The 27,559-nt window shown below is 36.0% G+C and overlaps 1 protein-coding gene across 8 annotated transcripts in view; it reads right to left on the bottom strand.

The window, feature by feature from the left end:
* Window positions 1-27,559, bottom strand: part of PFKFB1 (6-phosphofructo-2-kinase/fructose-2,6-biphosphatase 1) — a 74,642-nt gene that overhangs the window by 40,432 nt on the left and 6,651 nt on the right. The window contains exon 1 of one of the 8 annotated variants that reach the window (XM_070502885.1): window positions 25,180-25,334. The exons of the other annotated variants lie outside the window; for them this stretch is intronic. Coding sequence (XP_070358986.1) covers window positions 25,180-25,204 — 25 coding nt within the window. The 5' untranslated portion in view covers window positions 25,205-25,334. Of the gene's footprint in view, window positions 1-25,179; window positions 25,335-27,559 lie in introns of those variants that run through there. 8 annotated transcript variants of the gene reach the window in all.

The raw sequence follows: 27,559 nt of genomic DNA on the forward strand, positions 1-27,559 counted from the left end.
AGGTGCCAAGAATCACTGTGGAGATCATGACTGGAGGATCTTGGAACTGCAACAATACCTGTGACCCAGTCCCCTCTCCTTCCCCCAGTGGCAGTGCTTCTGACACTGGTGCTTCCACTCGGGGGAGCTGCATTCAAGACCCCAATACCCATAGCAGCAGTGGTGGTGCCCATGACCTGAGTTTCCAAGTATTGCCCTGGAGGCCAAGACCAGAAGATGTGGGAACTGCAGCAGCACTTTCAACTCAGCCCCTCCCCTTGCCTGAGCAGTGGTGGGTGGAACTCATGACCTGAGGCTTCAGGAACTGCAGTGATATCCATGATCCAGCTCCCAGTGGTGGCACCCCCAAAACTGGCCCTGCCAGCAGCAGGGGCTGCATACAAGATGGACCCCCAGCAGAGGCAGCAGTGCCCCTGACCTGGGGGTACCAGGAACCATGCAGGCACTGGAGAATAGAGGCTTCAGGAACCCTAGCACCACTCATGACCCAGGTACCCCTCCCCCTGTGGCAGTGGCAGTGTCACCCATGACCCAAGCACACCCAGAAGTGGTGGTGACACCTACAGACCCAGCTCCCCCAGCAGCAGCATTGCCAGCACTCCCAAATAACCTAAAAGCAGCAGTGCATACAGCACACATGGCAGCAGTACACAAGGCTGTAGAGAGCCTGGTAACAGTGACAGCAGACCCATGACCCTGGTTACCCCCAGCTGCAGGGGCACCTGGAACTTTGCCTCCCCATCCATATAATGGCACTTGCAGACCCAACAAACCCAGATATGCCAGAGGTGCCCATGACCCCAGCTCTTGTCCCACTCTCCCCCTCCACATGCCACAGTGGGGGATACTGTGACCCAGGCAACCATAGAAAGCAGCAGAAATTCTCATTATCCAGGTGACCCAGGGTGACATGTGTGACTGCAGCAACACTTAAGCAGCAAACCACTAGCAACCTCAGAGGCACAAGCAGCACAACCAAGGCACTGACAATACGTCTGGCAGAAGCAGTGGAGGGTGGAAAGCACAGGCTCACAAATACAACCAGAAGAAGCTCAGAATCAAAGTAAACAAAGCCTTATTTACCCAAATAAGAAAGATATTTGCTACCAAAAATGCACTAGCAGAGGAATAACTCATCAAGCACCTTGAAGAACTACAGTAACATGGTACCACAAAAAAGAAATTGATGACTCTCCAGGAACCAAACTTGAAGTCACAGAAGATAGTGAACTAACAGAGAATTCCAAATAGCTGTCATGAAGAAACTCAATGAATTACAAGAAAACTCAGAAAGATAGTTCAATGAGCTCAGGATTAAAATTAATGAACAGAAAGAGTGCTTCACAAAAGAGACTGAAACTCTAAAAAAGACCCAAAAAGAAAATCTGGAGCTGAAGAACTCAATAAATGAGCTGAAGAATAAAGTAGAAAGCATTGAAAATAGAGCAGACCATAAGGAAGAGAGAATTAGGGAGCTCAAAGATAGAAATCTAGAAATGATTCAGGTGAAAGAGGAGAGAGAACTAAGATTTTTTTTTAAAATGGTGAAATTGTACAAGAAATATCCAACACAATTAGGAAAAGCAACATAAGGATAATGAGTATCCCAGAAAGAGAAGAAAAGGAGAAGAGAGCTGAGAGCTTATTTAAGGAAATAATAGCTGAGACCCTCCCAAACCTGGGAAAGGAAGTGGATATACAAATACATGAAGACAATAAAACACCCAGTTATCTCAATGCAAAAAAATCTTCTCCAAGGCACACTGTATGAAAACTACCAAAAGTCAATGACAAAGAAAGAATATTAATGGTGGCCAAAGAGAAGAAAACAATGCCCTACAAAGGACCCCCCCCCCCCATTAAGCTACCAACAGATTTCTCAGCAGAAACTCCACAGGCCAGAAGAGAGAGAAACAATATATTCAAAATATTAAAATATAAAAACTGTCAGTCAAGAATACTCTATCCAGCAAATGTACCTTTCAAACCTGAAGGTGAAATAAAGGCTGTCCCAGACAAACAAAAGCTCAGGTAGTTCATTGCCACTTGACCTGCCTTAGAAGAAATCTTGAAAAAAGCTCTCCTGGGGCCAGCCCCATGGCCGAGTGGTTAAGTTTGTGTGCTCCACTTCCTGCAGCTCAGGTTTTGCTGGCTTGGATCCCGGGTGCGGACATGGCACCACTTGTCAGGCCATGTTGAGGCAGTGTCCCACATGCCACAACTAGAAGGACCTACAACTAAAAATACACAACTATGTGCTGAGGGGATTCAGGGAGAAAAAAAGCAGAAAGAAAAAAGAAGATTGGCAACAGTTGTTAGCTCAGGTGCCAATCTTTAGGGGGAAAAAAAGGAAAGAGCTCTCCTACATGAAACAAAAAGGCAAAGGTACACAAAGCTTTAAGCAAGGTGATAGATAAATAGATGGAATCAGAAAATTGCAACTCTATACCAGACTACTTTAGTAAACGCTTAATTATAACATAAAGGTTAAAGGGAAAGAAAGCACTAAATGACTATAACCACTTCAATTTGGTAAGAAACTCACAATACAAAAAGAGATGATTTGTGACAACAAAAACATAGAGGGGAAGAGGAAAAGGATGGAACTTGCATAGGCTAATGGAGATAAGATGCTATCAGCAGAAAAAAGACCATCTCATCTATGAGATCTTATATAAAAAACTCATGGTAACCCCCCAAAAAATTTTAGCGCAGAGTCACATAACATAAAAAAGAGGAAACTGAGAAATACATCATGGAAAACCACCAAAATGAAATGGCAGACAGAAATACAAGGAAAAAGAAACAATGCAAATGTAGAACAATGAGAAAACAAAAGATAAAATGACAGTATTAAGCCCTCATATAACAATAATCACTCTAAATGTAAATGGAGTGAATTCACCAGTCAAAAGACACAGAGTGGCTGAATGGATTAAAAAACAAGACCCAACAATATGCTGCCTCCAGGAAATACATCTCATCTCTAAAGACAAACATAGGCTCAGAGTGAAGGGATGGAAGATGATACCCCAAGCAAATGGCACCCAAAAGAAAGCAAGTGTAGCCATACTTATATCAGACAAAATAGACTTAAAGCCAGAAAAGATAACAAGAGACAAGGATGGACATTACATGATGATAAATGGAATAATCCACAAAAAAGACATAACATTTATTAATATATGTGCACCTAACATAGGAGCACCAAAGTACATAAAGCAACCATTAACACACCTAAAGGGAGAAGTTAATAGCAACACAATAATAGTGGGGGACTTTAAAACCCCACTAACATCAATAGATCATCCAGAGAGCAACAAGGAAACATTGGCCTTAAATAAAATACTAGATCAGTTGAACTTAATATATATAGAACATTCCATCCAAAAGCAGCAGAATACAGAATCTTCTCAAGTGCACATGGAACATTCTCAAAGATAGACCATATGTTTGGAAACAAGACAAATTTAATAAATTTAAGAAGACTGAAATCATAGCAAGCACCTTTTCTGACCACAATGGCATGAAACTAGAAATCAAATACAAGAAGAAAGCTGGAAAATTTACAAATCCATGGAGACTAAACAACATGCTACTGAACAGCTATTGGATCAATGAGGAAACCAAAGGAAAAATCAAAAAGGTTTGGAGACAAATGAAAAAGAAAACACAACACACCAAAACTTACATGATGCAGCAAAAGTGGTACTAAAAGGGAAGTTTATAGCAATACAGGCATACATCAAGAAACAAGAAAAATCTCAAGTAAACAATATAATATTATACTTAAAGGAAAAATGAAAATAAGAACAAAGCTCAAAGTCAGTAGAAGGCAGTAAATAATAATCATCAGAGTATAAATAAATAAAATAGAGACTAAAAAGACAATAGAGGGGCTGGCCCCATGGCTGAGTGGCTAAGTTCACATGTTCCACTTAACCCTGTCTCCAGCAGCCCAGCATTTTGCTGGTTTGGATCCTGGGCGTGGACATGGCACTGCTCATCAGGCCATACTGGGGCGGTGTCCCACATGGCAGAACTAGAAGGACCTACAACTAGAACATGCAACTATGTACTGGGGGGCTTTGGGGAGAAGAAGAAGAAAAAAACAATTGGGAACAGATGTTAGCTCAGGTGCCAATCTTAAAAATAAAGACAATAGAAATGATCAATGAAACTAAGAGCTGGTCCTATGAAAACCTAAACAAAATTGACAAACCATTAGCCAGACTTACTAAAAGAAAAAAAGAGAAGACTCAAATAAATAAAATCAGAAATGAAAGAGGATAAATTACAATGGATACCATAGAAACACAAAGGATTATAAAAGAATATTCTGAAAAGCTATACATCAACAAGTTGGATAACATAGAAGAAATGGATAAATTCTTAGAATCATAAAACCTCCCAAAACTGAAAAAGGAAGAAATAGAAAAACTGAACATACCAATCACTAGTAAAAATATTGAAACAGTAATCAAAAACCTCCCCTAAAACAAAAGTCCAGGACCAGGCAGCTTCCCTGGTGAATTCTACCAAACATTCAAAGAGGATTTAAACCTATACTTCTCAAACTCTTCTAAAAAGTTGAAGAGGATGGAGTGTTTTGTAACTCATTTTATGAGGCCAACATTATGCTGACACCAAAACCAGGCAAGGACAGCACAAAAAAGAAAATTACAGGCCAATATTGCTGATGAACATAGATGCAAAAATCCTAAAAAAAAAATTAGTAAACCAAATAGAACAATACATTAAAAGGATCATACACTACAATCAAGTGGAATGTATTCCAGGAATGCAGAGGTTTTTCAATATCCACAAATCAATTAACAAGATATAACACATCAACGAAATGAAAAATAAAAATCACGTGGTCATCTCAACAGATGCAGAGAAAGCATTTGACAAGATTCAACATTCACTTATGATAAAAACTCTGAATAAAATGGGTATAGAAAGAAAGTATCTCAACATAATAAAGGTCATACACAACAAACCCACAGCTAACATCATACTCCATGGTGAAAAACTGAAAGCTATCCCTCAAAGAAGAGGAACAAGACAAGGATACCCACTCTCACCAATTTTATTCAACGTAGTATTGGAAGTCCTAGCCAGAGCAATTAGACAAGAAAAAGAAATAAAAGTTATCCAAATTGGAAAGGATGAAGTAAAACTGTGACTATTTGTGGATGACATGATTCTCTATATAGAAAACCCTGAAGAATCCACCAAAAAAGCATTATAAATAATTAACAAATACAGTAAAATTGTGGAGTACAAAATCAACATACAAAAATTAGTCATGTTTCTACACACTAACAGCAAACTAGAAGAAAGAGAAATCAAGAAAACAATCCCATTTACAATCTCAGCAAAAAGAATAAAATACCTAGGAATAAATTTAACCAAGGAGGTGAAAGACCTGTACACTGAAAACTGTAACACATTGAGGAAACAAACTGAAGAAGACACAAAGAAATGGAAAGATATTATGTGTTCATGAATTGGAAGAATTAACATGGTAAATGTCAATATTACCTAAAGCAATGTACCGGTTCTACGTAATCTCAATCAGAGTCACAAAGACATTTTTCATGGAAATAGAAGAATCCTAAAATTTATATGAACAACAAAAGACTCTGAATAGCCAAAGCAATTCTGAGAAAAAAGAACAAAGGTAGAGCTATCACACTCTCTGATTTCAAAATATAATACAAAGCTATAGTAACCAAAATAGCACAGAACTGGCACAAAAAAAGACACACAGATCAATGAAACAGAATTGAGAGCCCAGAAACAAATTCACATACTTATGGACAGCTAATTTTTGACAGAGGAGTGAAGAGAATACAATGGAGAAAGGAAAGTCTCTTCAATAAATGGTGTTGGTAAAAGTGCACAGACACATGCAAAAGAATGAAAGCAGACCCTTATCTTACACCACACACAAAAATTAACTCAAAATGGATTAACGACTTGAATGTAAGACCTGAAACCATAAAACTTCTAGAATTAAACATAGGCAGTAGGCTCTTCTACACCAGTCTTAGCAGTATCTTTTTGAATAAGTCTCCTCTGGCAAGGGAAACAAAAGAAAAAATAAACAAATGGACTACATCAAACTAAAAACCTTCTGCACAGCAAAGGAAACCATCAACAAAACAAAAAGACAACCTAGCAATCGGGAGAAGATATTTGTAAAACATATCTCCAATAAGAGGTTAATGTCCAAAAAATATAAAGAACTCATACAACTCAACAACAACAAAAAGCCAAACAATCTAATCAAAAACTGGGCAGAGGGTCTGAATAGACATTTTTCCAAGCAAGATATACAGATGGCCAACAGGCACATGAAAAGATGTTCAACATCACTAATTATTAGGGAAATACAAATCAAAACCATAATGAGCTATCACTTCATGCCTGTCAGAATGAGTCTTATTAAAAAGACAAGAAATAACAAGTGTTGGAGAGGATGTGGAGAAAAAGGAACCCTCATACACTGCTGGTGTGAATGTAAATTGACGTAGCCATTATGGAAAACAGTATGGAGCTTCCTCAAAAAATTAAAAATAGAAATACCATATGACCCAGCTATCTCACTTCTGTGTATTTGTCCAAAGAACATGAAAAGATCAATTTGAAAAGATATATGCATCTCTACGTTCTTTGCAGCATTTTTCACAATAGCCAAGATTTGGAAGCAACTTAAGTGTCCATCAGTGGATAAACGGATAAAGAAGATGTAGTATATATATACAATGGAATACTACTCAGCCATAATAGAAGTGAAATCTTGCCCATTTGTGACAACATGAGTGAACCTTAAGTGCATTATGCTAAACCAAATTAAGTCAGGTGGGGAAAGACAATTACCATATGAGTTCACTTATATGTGGAAGATAAACAAGCAAACACACAGATATGGAAACAGATCGCTGTTTATGAAAGGGGAAGAAGTGGGGGAGTGCGAAGGGGTAAATGGGTACTTGTGTACAGTGACAGATGGCAACTAGACTTTCGGTGCTGAACATGATACAGTCTATACAGAAGTTGATATATAATCAGGTACGCCTGAAATTTATAGACTATTATAAGCCAATGTTACCTCAATAAAAATCAAATTTAAAAATCTAAAAAGAATGAAAATGATCTCTGAAGGAAGCTAACAATGTCAGGAATAAGGGAACTGCAACAGAAATGTTAAATATCTGGACAAATAGATATTTTTACATTTTGATGTCCTTTAAAACATGTTGGATGTTAGAAAGCAAAAAATATAACATTGTGTAACACTGAATGATGTGATCCTCAATGCATGTATATGTAACATATAAGACAAATATAGCACGAAGACAGAAGCATAAAGTTACATATATGGTGGTAAAGTTTATACATTCATATTGAAGTAGTAACAGATTGATTCTACACAGATGGAGAAGTGTGTATTTTGCAGTCCCTGAGAGACTACTAAAAATTATGCCAAGACAAATAGTAAAAATCACAATAGAGAAAGGAAAATTAAATACTAAAAATTGTTCAAATAAACCAAAAGAAAATAGGAAAGGGGGGGGGAATGAACCAAAAAAAAAAGAGGGAACAAATAGAAAACATATAAGAAAATACTACATCTAAATCTAAATAGAGACAATTCCCCTTATAATGGTTCAACTTACTATTTTTTTAATTTAGATGGTGGGTTCCAGCATGGGAGCTCAATCTATTGTTGAATTGCGTGCGCAACTCTTGAGGGATTCATCTTACTTCAAAGATTTACTGAAGGATGAATATGTCTACATTGTAATGGACTGTTACATTTTTTTTTCATTTTTTTAACTTTTGAAATACATAGACACACACACTTCAATAAATCATCTTGTGAAATGACACTGTGTGTGCATGTGTGTGTAAAAGTTTCTACTGCTTTAAAAAATCTTTGAAAACTGTTGATCTTGTTCAACTTAATGCATTTTTGACATGATATTTTCAACTTAATGATAGGTTTATTGGGACATAATCCCACCATAAATCGAGGAAGATCTGTATACCGACAATTATATTAAAGGTAAGTGGTATAAGTACATCAGTTAGGAGAGAGCCAAATACACTTGGGATTAAAAATCTTATTACCCAAATATAGGCTGTAAATTCTACACAATATCTTCAGGAAACAGGAGGACAGGAAAACATTTCTCAACTTATTTTATGAGGCCAGCATTACCTTGACACCAAAACCAGAAAAAAAATGGTACAAGAAAGAAAAATAAAAACCAATATCATTCATGAACATAGACACAAAAATCCTCAAAAATACTGGTAAATCAAATTTTACCATATAAAAAATAAATAATAATACACCACAACCAAGCACAGTTTATTCCAGAAATGCAAAGGTGGTTCAATACATGAAAATTAATCAGAGTAAAGAAGCAAAACCCCATATTATATCAAGAGATGAAAAAATAACTTTCAACATGGGGCTGGCCCCGTGGCTGAGTGGTTAAGCTCGCGCGCTCCGCTGCAGGCGGCCCAGTGTTTCGTTGGTTCGAATCCTGGGCGCAGACATGGCACTGCTCATCAAACCACGCTGAGGCAGCGTCCCACATGCCACAACTAGAAGGACCCACAACGAAGAATATACAACTATGTACCGGGGGGCTTTGGGGAGAAAAAGGAAAAAAAAAAAATCTTTAAAAAAAATAAAAATAAAAATAACTTTCAACAAAATACAACATCCATTCTTGATGAAAACCCTCAGCAAACTAAGACTAGAAGGGAACTTCCTCAACCAGATAAAGAACATCTACAGGAGCCGGCCCCGGGGCCAAGCGGTTAAGTTCACGTGCTCCGCTTTGGTGGCCCAGGGTTTCGCCAGTTCAGATCCTGGGCGCAGACATGGCACCAACTCGTTAGGTCATGCGGAGGCAGCATCCCACATGCCAGAACTTGAAGGACCCACAACTAAAAAATTACACAGCTATATACTGGGGGGATTTGAGGAGAAAAAGCAGAAGAAAAAAAGAAGATTGGCAACAGTTGTCAGCTCAGGTGCCAATCTTTAAAAAAAAAAGAATAAAAAAGAATATCTACAAAAAAACTCCTACAGCTAACATCATACTTTATGTTGATAGACTGAATGCCTTCCTAATAACAGGGACAAGGCAAGGATGTCCACTCCCACCACTCCTACAGAACTCCTAGTCAATAATATAAACTAATATTATAAACTAATAAGTGAGTTTATCAAGTCCACAGGATACAATGTCAACACGCAAAAGTCAGTCATGTTCCTATAAACAAGCAGTGAACTATTCAAAGCCAAAATTAAAAAAAAAATTAAAATAGCTCTAACAAGATAAAATACTTAGGTGTAATATATATAGGATCTATATGCTAAAAACTACAAAATGCAAAATTGGAAGTCCATATGCAAAAAATGAACTTCAGCACATACCTTTACTTTATGCCAAAAGTAACTCAAAATGGATCATTGGCTTAAATGTAAAATGTGAAGCTATAAAACTTCTAAAAGAAAACATAGGAGACAATTTGCATAATATTAGGTTTGGCCATGAGTTGTTAGTTATGTCACAAAAGGCACTATCCATGAAAAAAAATAATAAATTGGACTACAAAAATTTTAAATGTTTATCTGTGAAAGACACTGTTAATAGAACAAAAAGAAATGCTATAGATTTGGAGAACACATTTACAGATTACATATCTGGTGTATTCAGAATATATAAAGAACACTTAAAATTAGAGAAAATCTAATTTCAAAAATTGGCAAAAGATATAAACAAACATTCCACCGACCCAAATATACAAATGGTAAAGAAGCATATTAAAAGATATTCAATAGCATCAATCACTAAGGAAATGCAAATTAAAACTACAATGAAATACACATTGAGACATAACTATTAGAATAGTTAAAATTCAATATATATATCATATATATATTATATATATAATATGTATAAATACGACAATGCCAAATGCTGGTGAGTATATAGAGCAAAAGGAACTCTCATTCATTGCTAGTGGAAATGTAAAATGGTTGAGGCATTTTGGAAAATAGTTTGGCAGTTACTTATAAAGTTTAACATATACTTAACACATGACCCACCACTTCCACTCCTAGATATATAGGAAAGTGAGTTAAAAAATTAAATTTACACAAAAATGTACATGAGAATGCTTATAGAGATTTATTAAAAATCACTAAACACTAGGGGGCTGGCTCCGCGGCTGAGTGGTTGGGGTCGCACTCTCCGCTGCAGGCGGCCTGGTGTTTCGTTGGTTCAAGTCCTGGGCGCGGACATGGCACTGCTCATCAAACCATGCTGAGGCAGCATCCCACATGCCACAACTAGAAGGACCCACAACGAAGAATATACAACTATGTACTGGGGGGCTTTGGGGAGAAAAAGGAAAAAATAAAAATCTTAAAAAAAAAATCACTAAACACTAGTAACAACTAAGATATACTTCAAGCAGTGAATGGACAAACTGTGATACGTTCACAAAATAGAATAGTATTCAGCAATTAAGGAACCAATGATTCGCACAACTAGGGTAATCTCAAATGTATTATGCTAAGAGAAAGAAGTCAGATCCAAGAGCTAACATATCATGTAATTCCGTTTATATAACGTCCTGGAAAAGGCAAAATTATAGGAACTGAGAACAAATCAGTAGTTGTCAGGGGTTGGAGGAGGTCAGAAAAGTTGGCTATAATGGGCTGTACAAGAGAATTTTTAGGATGATGGAATTGTTCTGTATGGTACTGTGGAAGTGGATACCTGATTCTGTGTATTTGTCCTAAACCCATAGAACTGAATTTTGCTGTATTAAAATTTTAAAAAATCAGCCAAGATATCTAGGTAACCCAGTACTGAATACAGTTTGTGCCAAATGACTCTAACTGCATTACAAATGTATAGCATAACCTCACTGAATGGGGTGGAGATAGAAAACCTGAAATAAGTAACTATGGAAAATGGTGTTTTGACTGGATACTGTAAGACTAATGACAGAGAATAAACTGTACGTAGATACTGTACTCTAGTTGGTAAATTTGCTTCTCACAGGGGTACGAGCTAACAATTCTGAAACTGCTACTGTTGAATGAATAAATAAATTGTAGCTATTGGGAGCCAGATATCTCACTGTCTGAGAAGCTACAAATAAAGGAGAAAGTCTAGAATGAACCTTGCAGTGCTGGACTAAGGTCAGAAATATCAGTATTAACCCCTTTTTATTTTAATGTATACACAGATAGATTTGGAAATATAGATATGTGTATGCATATGTTGGTATGCCTTCATTTATTTCCTAGCTCTGTCTGCCGAGAGGACTAGAAGCAGTGACACTCCAATAATAAAAAGCACATCTGGCACCCAGATCTTGGTTTCTAAATACCATTCTTCAATGAAAAGAACCATGAATCCTCGGAGAAATGGCTAGGGTATCTTGTAGTTTGAGAAATTAAGGAAGTGCTTAAAAAGAGGGGAATGAATGAGAGCATGTCAAAAGGATACAGAAGTTAACCTGAAAGAGCTCCTGAAGGCCAAAGCTGGAAAAAGTTGAGCAAGAAAGTAAATAAGTACAGTATTGAGTTATAACCCAAAGGATAAACAAAATAGTTATGATTCCATACAGTTATATATAAATAATTGAATAAAGAAACAAATGGGTGAGAAGGGACAAAGCTTCTTCACAGAAAGATTCCAAATAAATGTAGAAGGAATGAAGGAAACAGAAAATCACCATTAGAACACCACTGCAATAATTGCTACAGGCACGATCCACCGATGAATGCTAAAATTGGTGTGTGAAAACTTGAGTATCTGGATATTTGTACAGCCTCAAAGAATTTTTTCCCAAATTACCGTGGTGGTTTTAATATGTTTCTACAAATTATTTAGTGCTCCTCCCTCCAGGAGGTGGTGTTTGATTCCTCTCCTCTTGAGCATGGGCTAGACTTAGTGACTCACTTCCAAAGAATGGAGTATGGAAAGGAAAAATAGTAACTGGGAAGACTCCACTTAATCCAAGTACGTAATATCATCAGAAATAAGTCCTATTTATATCATGTTCCTCCTGATATGTGATGAGAAGGGCATTTCACCTCTATGGTATTCCTCCGAAAACCCATAACTCTAGTCTAAACATGAGAAAATATCAGACAATCTCAAGCTGAGGGTCATTCTACAAAATATCAGACCAAAATTGTCAAGGTCATGAAAAATAAGCAAAGACTGAAAAACTGTCACAGATTTGAGGATTCTAAGGAGATATGACAACTAACCCAACGTGGTATGCTAGATTGGATCTTGGAACATAAAAAAAGACATTAGTGGAGGGGCTGGCCCCGTGGCCGAGTGGTTGGGTCTGTGCGCTCCGCTGCAGGCGGCCCAGTGTTTCGTTGGTTCGAATCCTGGGCGCGGACATGGCACTGCTCATCAAGCCACGCTGAGGCAGCGTCCCACATGCCACAACTAGAGGGACTCACAGCGAAGAGTATACAACTATGTACTGGGGGGCTTTGGGGAGAAAAAGGAAAAAATAAAATCTTTAAAAAAAAGACATTAGTGGAAATATTAAAGAAAGCTGAATAACTTCTATAGTTTTGTTAATAGTAATCACCAATGTTGATTTCTTAGTTTTGATAAATGTATTATGCTTATGTAAAGTGCTAACATCAGTGGAAGCTGGATGAAGGGTGCAGAGGAACTCTGTAAATCTAAACATTATTTCAAAATAAAAAGTTAAAAAATAAACAGCTTACTCCTAGAACTGACTTATGTGGCCATCCATTTCCTGAACTCCTTTTCTACCTATCTAGTCATTTCAGCTGGATAAAACTCTTATTTTTCCCACGATCAAATCTTGTTCTTAGGAAAGGATCATGACAATCAGTTACATTCTCCCCAAGCTCTTCTGCAAGCTTCCAGATAATTTTAAGTAGTACAATATTTTACTCAAGTTGTATATGGGAGATATTTCCATTTCTGGCAATATTTTGGACTAGATTTGTAAAGAACCCTTCTCAGTACGAAACACCTGCAAATACTGGATTTAAAACAAATTAAACACGTCTGTGGGGCCAGCCAGGTGGCACAGCAGTTAAGTGCACACATTCTGCTTTGGTTGTCCAGGGTTCACTGGTTCGGATCCCAGGTACAGACCTATGCATTGCTTGTCAAGCCATGCTGTGGCAGGCACCCCACATAAAATGGAGGGTGATTGGCACGGATGTTAGCTCAGGGCCAGTCTTCCTCAGCAAAAAGAGGAGGATTGGCAGCAGATGTTAGCTCAGGGGTAATCTTCTTCTTCAAAAAAAAAAAAATTGCTGAGCTGGTGTGAAATTAATGTAAATCCCCAGAGGCCAGAAATGAGAAAAAAGTACAGATCTGAGAAATAAACAAGCACTAAAATCCATGTTTACCCTGGTAGCCTGGAGCAATGTTTAACAAGCCATGGATCATGACCCCATCAGTAGGCCATGAAATCAATGTAGTGGACACAATAGGCAGCATATAATACGTACCCTAATGCTTTCTATCTCTTGTTATTCATGCCATTGTGTAGTCACTTCTGCTTGAGTGTGGGCTGAGTCTAGTGACTTGCTTTTAACCGATAGAATAGGGCAAAATTGACATGGGATATCACTTCTGAGATTTTATCACAGAAAGACTCTGGCCTCTATCTTATTGGTACTCTCTTGCTGTCTCACTGGTTTGCTGTGATGGAAGCCAGCTGTTATACTGTGAGCTGCCCTAGGGAGAGGCCCATGCAGCAAAGAGCTGAAGGTAGTCTCTGGCCAACAGCCAGTGAGAAACTGAGGGCCTCATTTCAACAGATGTTGAGGAACTGAATCTTGCCAACAACCACGTGAATGAGCTTGGAAGTGGATCCTTCCACAAAAAATCCTTGAGATGAGTGTAGTCAATACCTGATTGTAGCCTTGTAAGAGATCCTGAGCCAGAGGACTCAGCTAAGTTGCACACTGATCTCTGACACACACACAGACTGTGAGATAATAGATGTTTGCTGTTTTAAGCCACTAAGTTTTGGGGTAATTTATTACAGAGCAATAGACAAATAATATGGGGGGTCATAAAAAGCTTTTTTCTTCCTACATATATATACATATGTGTGTGTGTGTTCATTGAGTGAGAAGGCACATATTTCTTCTGTGAGTCACCATCAAAGATTGAAAAGTTCCTGGGTTAGAACTTGAGCTTTAAGAGACAGCATGTACAGGAGATACTAAACAAAACTCTGGGCTCAAATTGGGAAGCTGGATCGGAGATTCTGCCTGAAGTCAGGACCCAACGAAGGTGACAATCAGTGAATGAAGAAAAAGCACTCAACTGAGAAAGACCATCTCAATCTTTTCTTTGTGAAGGGAAACAAAAGTATAAATAAATATTCCTGAGATTTCTTAACCCAAGCCTGCATTCATGTAGGTTTGGGTTTGGAATGTACACTGCCTCTGTGGAAAAAAAATATCAAGCCAACACATGCACACACACACCAGGAAGAAAAAATCTGTATGAACAAGATTCCACAGGAACAACAAATTGAAGAATCAGAATTACAAAAACTGCAATTGGAATTATCTGATGCATACTATAAAATAAGTATGTGTGATATGTTTAAAGAAATGGAAAAAGGTATTAAAAATATATCAAAGAAATATGAGACTATCAAAAAAGACCACATGAATTTTTAAAAGAATCAAATAAAACATAAAAACTAAAAATAAAAGCATTCAAATTAAAAACAAAATGTATGGATTAAACAGCAAATTAAACAGAGGTGAAGAGAATTAGTGAATTGGAAGATAAATCTGAAGAATTTATAGATAATGTACTACAGGAAAAAGAAGATATGAAAATATGAAATAGAAATTAAAAGACATGAATAGAATGAAAAAGTCTACCATGGGTTTAATTGCAGTTCCAGAAGGAAAGGAGAGAGATAATGTGGGAAAAGAAATATTTAAATAAATTATATGTGAGAGAATTTTTCAGAATGGATGAAAGACACTAGGTGAGGTGAAGAAAGCCCAATTCAAAAAAATAAAAATGAAAAGAAGCAACATGTAGGAAAATCAAATAAAATTTCAGAACACTAAAGTCAAATAGATTTTAAAAGCAATCAGAGAAAAAGACAGATTACCTAATAAGAGTAACAATTAGATTTGCAGTTGACTTCTCAATGAAAACCAGAGATAGTGGAATAATATCACCAAATTCCTGTGAGAAAATAACTATTAACCCTGAATTGTGTATTCATTGAAGCTCTCTTCAAGAATGAGGATGAAATAAATACATTTTCAAGCAGACAATGAGAGAATTTATTATCAACAGACCTTCAATATGAGGGGTTCTATGGAATGTCTTACAGGAAGAAGAAAAATGGTCCCAGAAGGAAGGGCTAAGAGGCAAGAAGGAATGGCGAGCAAGTAAAATGGTAAATATGGGAAAATTAAGCCAATATTGACTTAGGAAAGAACAATAATAAAAATATCTAATTTGTGGGTTTATAAAACAAACAAAGGACTTTTAGTTCCAACAGCTTGGAAGTTGTTGATCTTGTCTTTACAACAACAGAAATCTGGTCAAACTGAAAATCAATGACTTTTCTTGGACCTATCAGAGAACTGAGGTCATGCAGAAAACTGCCACCCTGAAATCGGAAGAGTCAGGCACTTCTAGAGACAGACAGCATCTGAGATTTATTTACCTGGAACAGAAAGCACTTGATGTCAGAAACTAGTAAGAACACTTAAATAGTAATTTTGACAAAATGCTGGAGACTGTGTGAACTAGCGTGAGAGTGGGAAGTTCTGGAGGGCTACAGTTTTAAGGGTCTCCACACTTTTGCAAGATTTTCTTTCAAGAATTCCACAAGGTTTTCACTGAGAGAATACAAGAAAGCTCCCCATGTGACACAGGCAGGAGGAGGGCAAGAGTAGCCATTGTGAACCCCTCCTAGGCCCTTCTCCCAAACGAAGGCCTAAATTCCAAAAGGAAGGACTTCGCAATTCTGAAGTTTTACAATAGCTGGGGGAAGAAAGATCTGTCCCACACCAACCTGCTCCAGCATTCATATCTTACCCTAAGGAGAAAAATAAAAGCCATAGTCAATAGAAGAGAGGGTTTCAAGAAAATAGGCTGGGAATGCTGTAGCCAGAGATGGATAGAAATAATTCTGACGGACACAGGCCCACTGTGCAATCCAAAGACTGAAACAATCAGAAGACTAGAGAATGTACCCCTGCTAGGTGAAATAAGCCAGTCACAGAAGTACAAAAACTGCATGATTCCACTTATATGAGGTATCTAAAATAGTCAAACTCATTGAAGCAGAAAGTAAAATGGTTATTGCGAGGAAATGGAAAGCTGTTGTTCAACAGGTACAGAGTTTGAGTTATACAAGATGACTAGGTTCTAGGGATCTACTGTACATTGTGCCTATAATTAACAATATTGTATTGTGCACTTAAAAATTTGTTAAGAGGGTAGATTTCATGTTAAGTGTTCTTGAAACAATCAAAAAGAAATTACCAGTTGCCTAATTTTGTTATAATACCAAAGAAAAATATAATTACCTAAAAACAAAGGCTATTAGCTAGCATACTGCTGTTTTTCCCAGGTACTGTACGTGAGGATGAATTTTTCTCCATATATTTCAACCAAGATAACACATTGAAACAGACTGAATGCAGAAGATATGAGAATACGTTTATCTTCTATTAAGCCAGGCATAAAAGAGATTTGCAAATATGCAAAACAATTTTTCCTTCCCATTAAAAAAAAGTTATTTTTAATGAAAATATGCAATTTATGTTAATGTGTAATGGGTTTATTATTTTCATGTTTAAATGAGTTAATAAATGCATATTTTAGATAAAACAGAAAAAGATATACCATGCAATCATTAATTTTCAAAAAGCAAGAGTGGCTATATTAATATTCAGTAAATCAGGCTTCAGTGCAAAACAATTACTACATACAATGGGAGACATTACATAATGATAAAAGGAGCAATCTCCTAGGAAGGTATAACAATCCAAAATGTATGCGCACCAGACAACAGAGCTTCAAAATAAATGAAGCAAAAACTAATGGAGCTGAAAGGGGAAAGAGACACATCCACAAGTATATTCGAGGACTCCAACACACACTCTCAGCAACTGATAGAATTATTAGAGAATCAGGAAGAATACAGAAGAACTAAACAGCACACTAAATCAGCAGTATCTAGTTGACATATATAAAACACTATACCCAGAAACATCAAAGTAAGTATTTTGTTCAAGTGCCTATGGGATGTTCACCATGTTCATGTTTACACTCAGTAAATTGAAAATTATTGAAATTATACATAATGTATTCTCTGATCATAATGGAATCAAACTAAAAATCAATAAAAGAAAGAAGACAGGAAAGTCTCTAAACACTTGGAAATTAAAGAACGTACTTCTAAATAATCCCTGATTAAAAAAAGAAGTCTCAAAAAATTTAAAAAATATGCACAGAACTGATTGAAAGTAAAAATACAACTTACCAAAATATGAGAGATAGTACAGCTAAAGCACTACTATTTAGGGGACTTTATAACACCACATGCTTATATTGGAAACAAGGAAAAGCGTCAGATGCCTCAAACCAATAATCCAAGATCCCACTTCAAAAAACTGGAAAAATAAGAGCAAAGTAAACAAAAGCAAGCAGAAGGAAGGAAATAATAGATGAAAGCAGAAATCAATGACTTTGAAAATAGAAAAACAATAGAGAAAATGAATTAAACAAAAATGCTGATTACTAAAAAGACTCAATGACATGGATAAACCTCTAGGCAAGATTGACAAATATAAAGAGAGAAGACATAAATCACTAATTTCAGAAATAAAAAAGAGGATATCACCACATATCCTGCAGTCATTAAGAAGCTAATAAGGGAATACTACAAATAATTCTACACTTATGAATCTGACTACTTAAACTATATGGACCAATTTCTTGAAAACCACAACCTCCTACAACTCAACCAAGATAAAACAGGCAATCTGAATAGTCCTATAACCATTAAAGTAATTGAAGTAAAAATAAAATCTCCAGAAATAGACATCTCTAGGCCCAGATGTATTCATTTGAGAAGTCCACACCACATTTAAAGAAGAATTAACACAACATCTTCAAGAACACAAGAAGAAGAGGAAGTACTCCCATCTAATTTTATGAGGCTAGAATTACCCTGATACCAAAACAAGACCAATAGAGTACCAAATAAAAAGCCTATAGTCCAATATCTCTCATGACTTAAATGCAAAAATCCTCAAGAAAACATTGGCAAATAGTATCCAACATTGCATAAAAAGAATTATATGCAATGATTAAGTGGGATTCAGTTCAGGTATGCGAGGCTAGATGAACATTCAAAAAATCAATCATGTAGTACACAATACTGACAAGCAAAGAAGAAAAATATATCAATTCACACAGAAAAAACACTTCATAAATTAAATACTCATTAATAATAAATATTATCAGCAAGTTAGGAATAGAGGTGAATTGCTTAAACTTGGTAAAGAACCTCTAGAACAAAAACCTATCATCATCATTATCCTTAAAAGTGAAAGATTGAATGCTTTCCCCCTAAGATCAGAACCTGTGTAAGGATGTTCACTCTTTCCACTCTTTTGACATAGTACTGGAAGTTCTAACCACTGCAATAAGGCAGTGAAAGGAAAGAAAAGGCATAGAGTTTGGAAAAGAATAAATAAAATATTCCCTATTTGCAATGTCATGATTATCTACATAGAAATCCCCCAAAACTATAAAAATTCCTAGAACTAACAAGTGAGTTCAGCAAAGTTGCAAGATACAAGATCAACGCACAAAAAAATCAATTATGAGATTTTTCACTTCCATCATTAGGAGTTCTGCATACCCACTCCGCAATGAAACAAGCAAAGCTGGCAAATACTGCAAGAAAACAACCTTTTAAAATCTGGAAATTGTCCTAATGGAATACAGCACATGAAGAAGCATTTATTCAAGAAAATCTACTAAAATTCAGTAAGAACAATGTGAGTCTGTGGCATTTGTGCCATGACCCTCACTATTTCCCCTCATGCTTAGCTTGATGGAACCTCCACTCGAGGTATGTGTGGCCAAGAAGGTGGGGTTCCCTTTATCCTCAGAGAGATCATCCAATCAAATTATGTGGCATCTCACTGGGAGAGGCAGACAACCAGCACTTCATATCCCTTTCAGCTCCAAGTTTCAGTGGCAAGTGTGGTTAACAGGTTGGAGATTCCCTTCCTCCACCCAGCCCCCACACATAGCATGAAGGCTATACCCTAGATGCAGCAGGCTGAGAATACTGGGGTCCTGATCACTCTCACTCCAATTTGCTCATAGGCCAGAGGTTCCACATCAGTATAGGCAAACAAGGAAGATCAGAGGCCACTGTCCCATCTAGTACCCATAGTAGTGGCTCAGAAAGTTTGCCCATGGAGAGAGGCAATCCACAAGACAAGAGAGCTCTGAAACTCTCCCCAAAGGCCTTGACTTTATTTGAAACAGAGTGCAGGGAAGCCCAAGCCTCAGGATGCTCTCAAAAACGACAGATCCACTTAATTAAGAGCAACAAGCTAAACCATAGGCCAGCTAGTTCACCAGAGAAAACCAGAGAAAGAGCCAGTTAAGAAGACCCTTCCAGGGTCTGAACAAATCTCAAAGATTGACTTCAAAAACTACCTTTTCCAGAGTTTAACTGGATAACACTGTTAAGCAATGTATGCCTCAGGGCACTGTAAAAAAAAAAAAAAATGGAGCAATCAGCTAGTAGTTAGTGGAGCCTAGAGTGTAATGCCAAATGAGGCTTACAGCTTAATAGAGAGATCAGGGAAAGATATAGTCAAAGTGAGCCCAAAGCCTATGTCCTCCAAGAAGTAACACCAAACACTTCACACTGCAGGGAAATAGATTGCACTAAGATAGCATATCCAAGTCACAAAGCAGCACACATCACACAAAAAGTTACAGGCATGCATCACTTAATGCGAGATGCATTCTGAGAAATGCATCATTGGGTGATTTCATCATTGTACAAACATCATTGAGTGTATTTACACAAAGCTAGATGGTATAACCTACTACACACCTGGGCTATATGGTACTAATCTTATGGGACCACCATTGTATATGCGGTCTGTCATTGACCAAAACATTGTTATGTGGCACATGACTGTATATTGGAGTGAGGAAATGGCACAAAAAGGTAATTCAAACCCACAGGAACAAATGAACAGAACCAGACAGTAAATATAAAAAACTTTATAAATATATACATGCTCTCCACAATTTTCTCAGCTTCTTTAAAACATAAAGTAACAATTATAACAATACATTGTTGGTTTTTTAGCATATAGAGATATGATATGTATGAAATAATAGCACAAAAAGGAGAAGATGGAATAGAGCTATATAGGGGTAACATTTCTAGATCTCACTGGAATTAAGTTAGTATAAATCTGAAGTAGATTCTGATAGTTAAGGTGTATATGGAAAGCCCTAGAGCAACCACTAAGAAAATGCCTCGAAAATATATAGTGAAAAAAATCATTAAAGGAATTAAATATTAAATGAGATAACATTTACTTAATGCAAAAGAAAGTAGTAAAAGAGGAATAAAAGGAAAAAAAGACATGACATACAAAAAAATAAAAGAAAAATGGCACATTAAAATCCAACTACATCCATAATAACATTAAATGTGAATTGATTAAGCAATCCAATCAAAAGGTGAAAATGTCTGATAGGGTTTAAAAAAACAAGATCCAACTGTATGCTGCCTATGGATGATACACTTCAGATTCAAAGATACAAATCTGTTGAAAGTAAAGAATGTAAAGCATATATCATGCAAACAGGAACCAGAAGGAAGTTGGAGTGGCTATACAAATATCAGATGAAATAGGTGCTAAAAAACATTGCTAGAGATATGTAGGGACATTTTATAAAGACAAAAGGATCAATCAATATGGAATATGGAATAATTATAAATATATATGCCTAAGAACAGAGCCCCAAAATACATGGAGAAAAAACTGACAGAATTAAAGGGAGAAATAGACAATTCAATGACAGTGGTTGGAGAATCCAATACTCTGCTTTCAATAATGAATAGAATAACAGAGAAATAGAAGACTCGAACAATACTATACACAAGCCAGTCCTACCAGACATCTATAAAACAATCCACTCAAAACCAGCAGAATACATATTCTTCTCAAGTATATACTGAACATTCTCTAGGATAGATCATATTATAAGCCATAAACAAGCTTCAATAAATTCAAAAGGATTGAAATCATATAAAGTATGTTCTCCAATCATAATGGAATGAAATTAGAAATTAATATCAGAAGGAACTTTGAGAAATTTATAAATATGTGAACCAGAAAGAAGGATATAATAATTAAATAGAGAATAGGAAAGCCTTAGAGAAAATCAACAAAACCAAAACTAGGTTCTATGAAAAGTTTAACAAACTCAACAAACCTTTAGCTAGATTGACCAAGAAAAAAAGAGAGAAAATTCCAATTAATAAATTCAGGAATGAAAGAGAAGTTATTATTACTTATAGAAATAAAAAGAATTATGAAGGAATACTATGAGCAACCGCATGCCAACACAACAGATGAGTTAGATGAAACAGACAAATTATTAGAATGATACAAACTCCTAAAACTGACTCAAGAAGAAAGGAAAGCCGAATTGATCAGTAAAGAGATTGAATAGGTAATCAACATACTTGCCACAAAGAAAAGTCCAGAATTAGATGGCTTCGCTCATGAATTCTACCAAATGTTTAAAGAATTAACACCAATTCTTCAGAAGCTCTTTCAAAAGATAGAAGAGGAGGAAATATTTCCCAGCTCATTCCTTGAGGCAACTATTTCTGTGATACCAAAGACAGACAGAGGTATCAGAGGGAAAGAAAATTATAGGGTATAGAGGGAAAGAAAATTCAATATGTTATGAATATGGATGCAAAAGTCCTCAACAAGATACTAGTAAATTGAATCCAGCAAAGTACAAAAAAGATTATATGTTGCCAAGTTAACTTTATTACAGGAATGAAAGGTTAGTTAGACTTCTGAAAATCAAGTAATGTAACATACCACGTCAGTACAATAAAGGACAAAAACCACGTGATCATCTCAACAGCCACAGAAAAGGCATTTGAAAAATTAAACATTACTTCATGATAAAACCTAAGAACAGAAGGGAAGTTCTTCAAGTTGATAAAGGACATCTATGAAAATATTGGCTAACATTGCACTTACTGGTGAAAGATTGAATATTATCCCCCTAAATTCAGGAACAAGAAAAGGAGGTCTCTTCTCACTTCACCTTTACAACATTGTACTAGAGGTTCTAGTCAGGGTAAGTAGGAAAGAAAAAGAAAATAAAAGGCGTCCAGATTGGAAAAGAAGAAATAAAACTATATTTGCAGATGACATGATCTTACATATAGGGAATTTCAAGTTTTTTAAAAAAACTATTAGGACTAATAAGTGAGTTCTGCAATGTTGCAAGATACAAGATCAATATATAAAAATCAATTATATTTCCATGCAGGAGCAAAAGCAAACAAAATGAAATAAGAAAAATAATTCAATTTATAATAGCATCAAAAAATACTTAGAAGTACATAAAAGAAATACAAAACTTATACTCTGAAAACTACAAAACACTGTTGAAAAAATTAAAGAGGACCTAAATGAATGGAACATCTCAGGTTCATGGACCTAAGACTTAATATTGTTAAGATGTTAATACTCTCCAATTGGTCTACAGATTCAACACAATCCCTATCAAAATCTCAGCTGACTTCTTTGCAGAAAGTGACAAGTCGATCCGAAAGTTCATATGGAAATTCAAGGAGTTTAGAAGAGCCAAAATAATCTTGGAAAAGAAGGACAAAGTTGGAGGATTCACATTTCCCAATTTTAAAACAATTAAAAAGCTATAGTAATAAAGACAATATGGCACTGGCATAAGGCTAGATATACAAACCAATGGAATAGGACATCATAAACTCTCAAATTTATGGTCAATTGATTTTCATCAAGGATACCAAAAAAATTCAGTGGAGGAAAGAAGAGTCTTTTCAACAAATGGTGCTGGGACAACTGGATATCCACATGCAGAAAATGAAGCTGGACTCCTACCTCAAATCATATGTAAAAATTAACTCAAAATGGATAAAAGACCTAAATGTAAGAGCTAAAATTATAAAACTCTTAGAGGGCATAAATCTTTGTGACCTTGGGTTAGACAATGGTTCCTGGGACATGACACCTAAAGCAAAAGCAACAAAAGAAAAAATAGGTGATTTGGACTTAATCAAAATTAAAAACTTTTGTACTTCAAAAGACACTATCAAGAAAATGAAAAGACAGGGCTGGCCCGGTGGTGCAGCGGTTAAGTTCCCACTTTCTGCTTCAGCAGCCTGGGGTTTGCCGGTTCGGATCCTGAGTGCAGACACGGCGCCGCTTGGCAAGCCGTGCTGTGGTAGGCGTCCCACATATAAAGTAGAGGAAGATGGACATGGATGTTAGCTCAGGGCCAATCTTCTTGAGCAAAAAGAGGAGGATTGGCAGCAGATGTTAGCTCAGGGCTAATCTTCCTCAGCAAAAAGAGGAGGATTGGTGGCAGATGTTAGCTCAGGGCTAATCTTCCTCAAAAAAAAAAAAAAAAAGTGAAAAGACAACAGAATGGGAGTAAATATTTGCAAATCACATATCTGATAAGAGTCTAGTTTCCAGAATATATAAAGAACTCTTACAAATCAACTCAATAAAAACACAAATAAGCTAATTAAAAAAAGGGCAAAGAATTTGAATAGACATTTCTCCAAAGAAGATATACAAAAGGCCAATAAGTACGTGAAAAGATGCTCAATATCATTAGTCTTCAGTGAAACACAAATGAGAATCACAATGAGATATAATTTGATACCCACTTAGGATGGCTATAATAAAAAAATGAAAATAACACATATTAATGAGGACAGAGAGAAATTGGAACCCTCATATGTTGTTTTTGGGAATGTAAAATGGTGAAGCCACTTAGAAAAACATTTTGGCAGTTCCTCAAAGCATTATAGATAGAGTTACAAGAAGACTCAGCAATTCCACTCTTAGGTATATATGCAAGAGAAATGAAAACATATGTCCACACAAAAACCTGTACAAGAATGTTCATGGCAGCATTATTCATAATAGCCCAAAGTGGAAACAACCCAAATGTCCATCAATTCACGAATGGGTAAACAAAATGTGGTATATCCGTACAATGGAATAGTATTTAGCTTTAAAAAGGAATGAAGTACCTACACGTGGATTAACCTTGAAACAGTATGCCCAATGAAAGAAGCCAGATACAGAAGGCCACATATTGTATGATTCCATTTACATGAAATGTCCAGAATAGGCAAATCTATACAGACAATAAATAGATTAGTGGTTGCCAGAGGCTGAGAGGAGGAGAGAATCCGGAATGACTCTAAAGGGTATGGGGTTTCTTTTGGGGGTGATGAAAATATTCTGGAATTGGTGGTGACAGTACACAACCACGTGAATATACTAAAAACCACTAAGTTGTACACTTTAAAATAGTGAATTTCATGGTATGTGAATTATATCTCTAGCAAAAACAATTTTTAAAAAAGTACAGGAAAAGATATACTAGGCAAATATTAAGCTAAATAAATCATATATATTAATATCAGGAAAAAAATGATTGTAGGGCAAAATGCCAATGATACTAGATTCCCAGAAATAATTTCCTCATACATTGATAAAACATTCAATTCTCCAGGAAGACACAGCAATTCTAAATTTGTTTGTAACTATTTACAAAGCTTCAAAATTGACATAGTTATAAGGGGACATTAACAAATTTTCTATATCAATAAGCTAAATAAGATAAAATAATAGATAATAAGATAGATAATAGATAATAAAGATAATAAGATAAAACCCCAGAAGACTATAGGGCATGTAAGCCAGATTAACAAACACGACTTAATTGAAGTATATACTACACTAAACTCAACTGTAAAATGTACCTGTTGTCAAGTCCTCATGGAACATTTACCAAAAATGCCCATATGTTGGTCCATAAAGGAAATCTCAATAGATTTCAAAGAACTGAAATCATACAAAATTTGTTCTCTGATGAGAATGGAATCAAACTAGAAAGGCAAGGGCACTGATCTCTCAAAATAGAAATTGGCCCAAGGGCTGGCACCAATTACTGGAGGCCTCCTGCTGTGCCAGGTATTAACCAGTTAGCTGCTAAATGGTAATCAGCAGGTCCTGGGAAAGGGACTGAGGAGGCCAGGACAACTGGGTAACTGATGGAGAAACTAAGAAAGCCCAGCGCCTATTTACCAAACGGTCTAGAAATATTTAAAATATTCGTATGTCCATATAATTGTGCATCTGTGGAATATCAGCCCTGTTTAGTAGGCAAATTATAACATTGAAATATAGCTTATATTCAAAACGAATAAAGTCTGAAAATTAATGAGCTGAGCATCCAACTCCAGAAGTGAAACAAAGAACAACAGAATGAATCCAAAGAAAGTGAAACAAATAGAATAATGATAAGAAAAATAGTTACATAGAGAACAAAAACATAACAGAAAGAATCAAAAAGCCAAAAGTTGATTATGTAAAAAAACTTATAAAAGTGATAAACTTCTGGCAAGATTGATGAAGAGAAAAAAAGAGAAGGTACAAATAAACAATATTAGAACAAAAGAGAGGATGTAACTACAAATGCAACAGAGATTTTAAAAATCTGAAGATGAAAACTTTACATAAACAAATTTAAAAAGTGATGTGAAAGACAAAAACTCCTAGGAAACTGTAACTTCACAAAACTGACAAATAGAAACAGCAAACTGGGTTCTATAACTATTTGAAAGATTGCATCAGTTAAAATTTTCTTACAAAGAAGACACCAGGCCCAGATGGTTTTACCTGGAAGTTGTGCCAAATATTTAAAGAACAGATAGTTCCTCGGACAACCTCTGTCGGAAAATAGAATGAAAGGAAATAGTTCCCACTTCATCTTATGACACTAAAATCAAACCGGGAAACATGAGAAGGGAAAAATATTACAGACCAATCATTTATGAACAAAATGTCAAATTCTTAAACAAAATATTAATGAACTAAATCCAGTAGTTTTTATTTTCCTAGGACTGCAAGGTTTGATCAACACAAAAAAAATCTCTAATGTAATTCACATTCACAGATTAAAATAGAAAATCAACACAGCATCTCAGTGGATACAGAAATATGTTTAATAAAATTCAACACCTACTCATCTTAAAAAAAATCCTATTGGCAAACTAAGAATACACTAGAAGTTCCTTAACCTGTTAAAGGATATCTACAAAAAAACTACAGCAAACTTATTCAATGGTGATACTTTAAAAGCAATCCTTTTAAAATTAGGATAAACATAAAAATGCACACTATTCAACATTGTACTGAAAATGGTGTGTGTTTTGGAGGTAGGAGGTCCTAGCATTGCAGTGATATAAGAAAAAGAGATAAAAAATATAGGGATTGGAGGGGAAAAAAGAAAACTGTCATTTACATACAAATTATCAAAATTAATAAGAAAGTTTATCAGGTTTGCTACTTACAATATACAAAAAAACACAATTATGTTTGTATACATTAGCAATAAACTGCTATAAAATGTACTTTTTTAAACAGATATTGTTTACAATAGCAATAAAAAATAAGCAAAAAAAATTTCTTACAATGATGTGCAAACCCTTTTAAATCATAAAACTTTACTCAAATAATATGAAAAAAGTCTAAATAGATGGAGAGACATACCATGTTTACAGAAGACTCAATATCACACAGATGTTAACTCTCCTTAAACTGATCTACAGATTGAATGTAATTCCAACCAAAACCCCAAGTTTTGCCATGAGTGTGCGCGCGTGTGTGTTTGTAACTTGAAAAGTTGATTCCAAAATTTATGGGGAGAAAAATTTTCATTGCAGTATTGTTCATAGCCATAAACTAGAAACTACCTACATGCTCATCCAGAGTAAAATGGATAAGTAAACTGTGGGATATTCACAAAATGTACTCTCAAACGGCAAGGAGAATAAGTAAGCTACAACTGCATGCAACAATAATGTAGATGGCGTACAAAGCATAATGTTGAATTAGAAAAACAAGTCACAGATGAATACAGATAGCTGTTCAAGCACTTTACACACGTTAACGAATTTAATCCCCAGAACAATGTCACTAAGTGATTGTGTGCCTCCCCTCCCCAACTGACCCCTTTGGGGCCAGGCAGGTCTAGAGAGGATGCTCCAAGCAAAAGTTAATTTGGATCTTTCTGGGGTGAATAGCCTGGCCTTTCCAGCAGGGAAGGTGAAGCAGACATTGCCCAGGGCAGGACTTGGC

The sequence above is a fragment of the Equus asinus genome, chromosome X, assembly GCF_041296235.1.
Source record: "Equus asinus isolate D_3611 breed Donkey chromosome X, EquAss-T2T_v2, whole genome shotgun sequence".
NCBI lineage: Eukaryota > Metazoa > Chordata > Mammalia > Perissodactyla > Equidae > Equus > Equus asinus.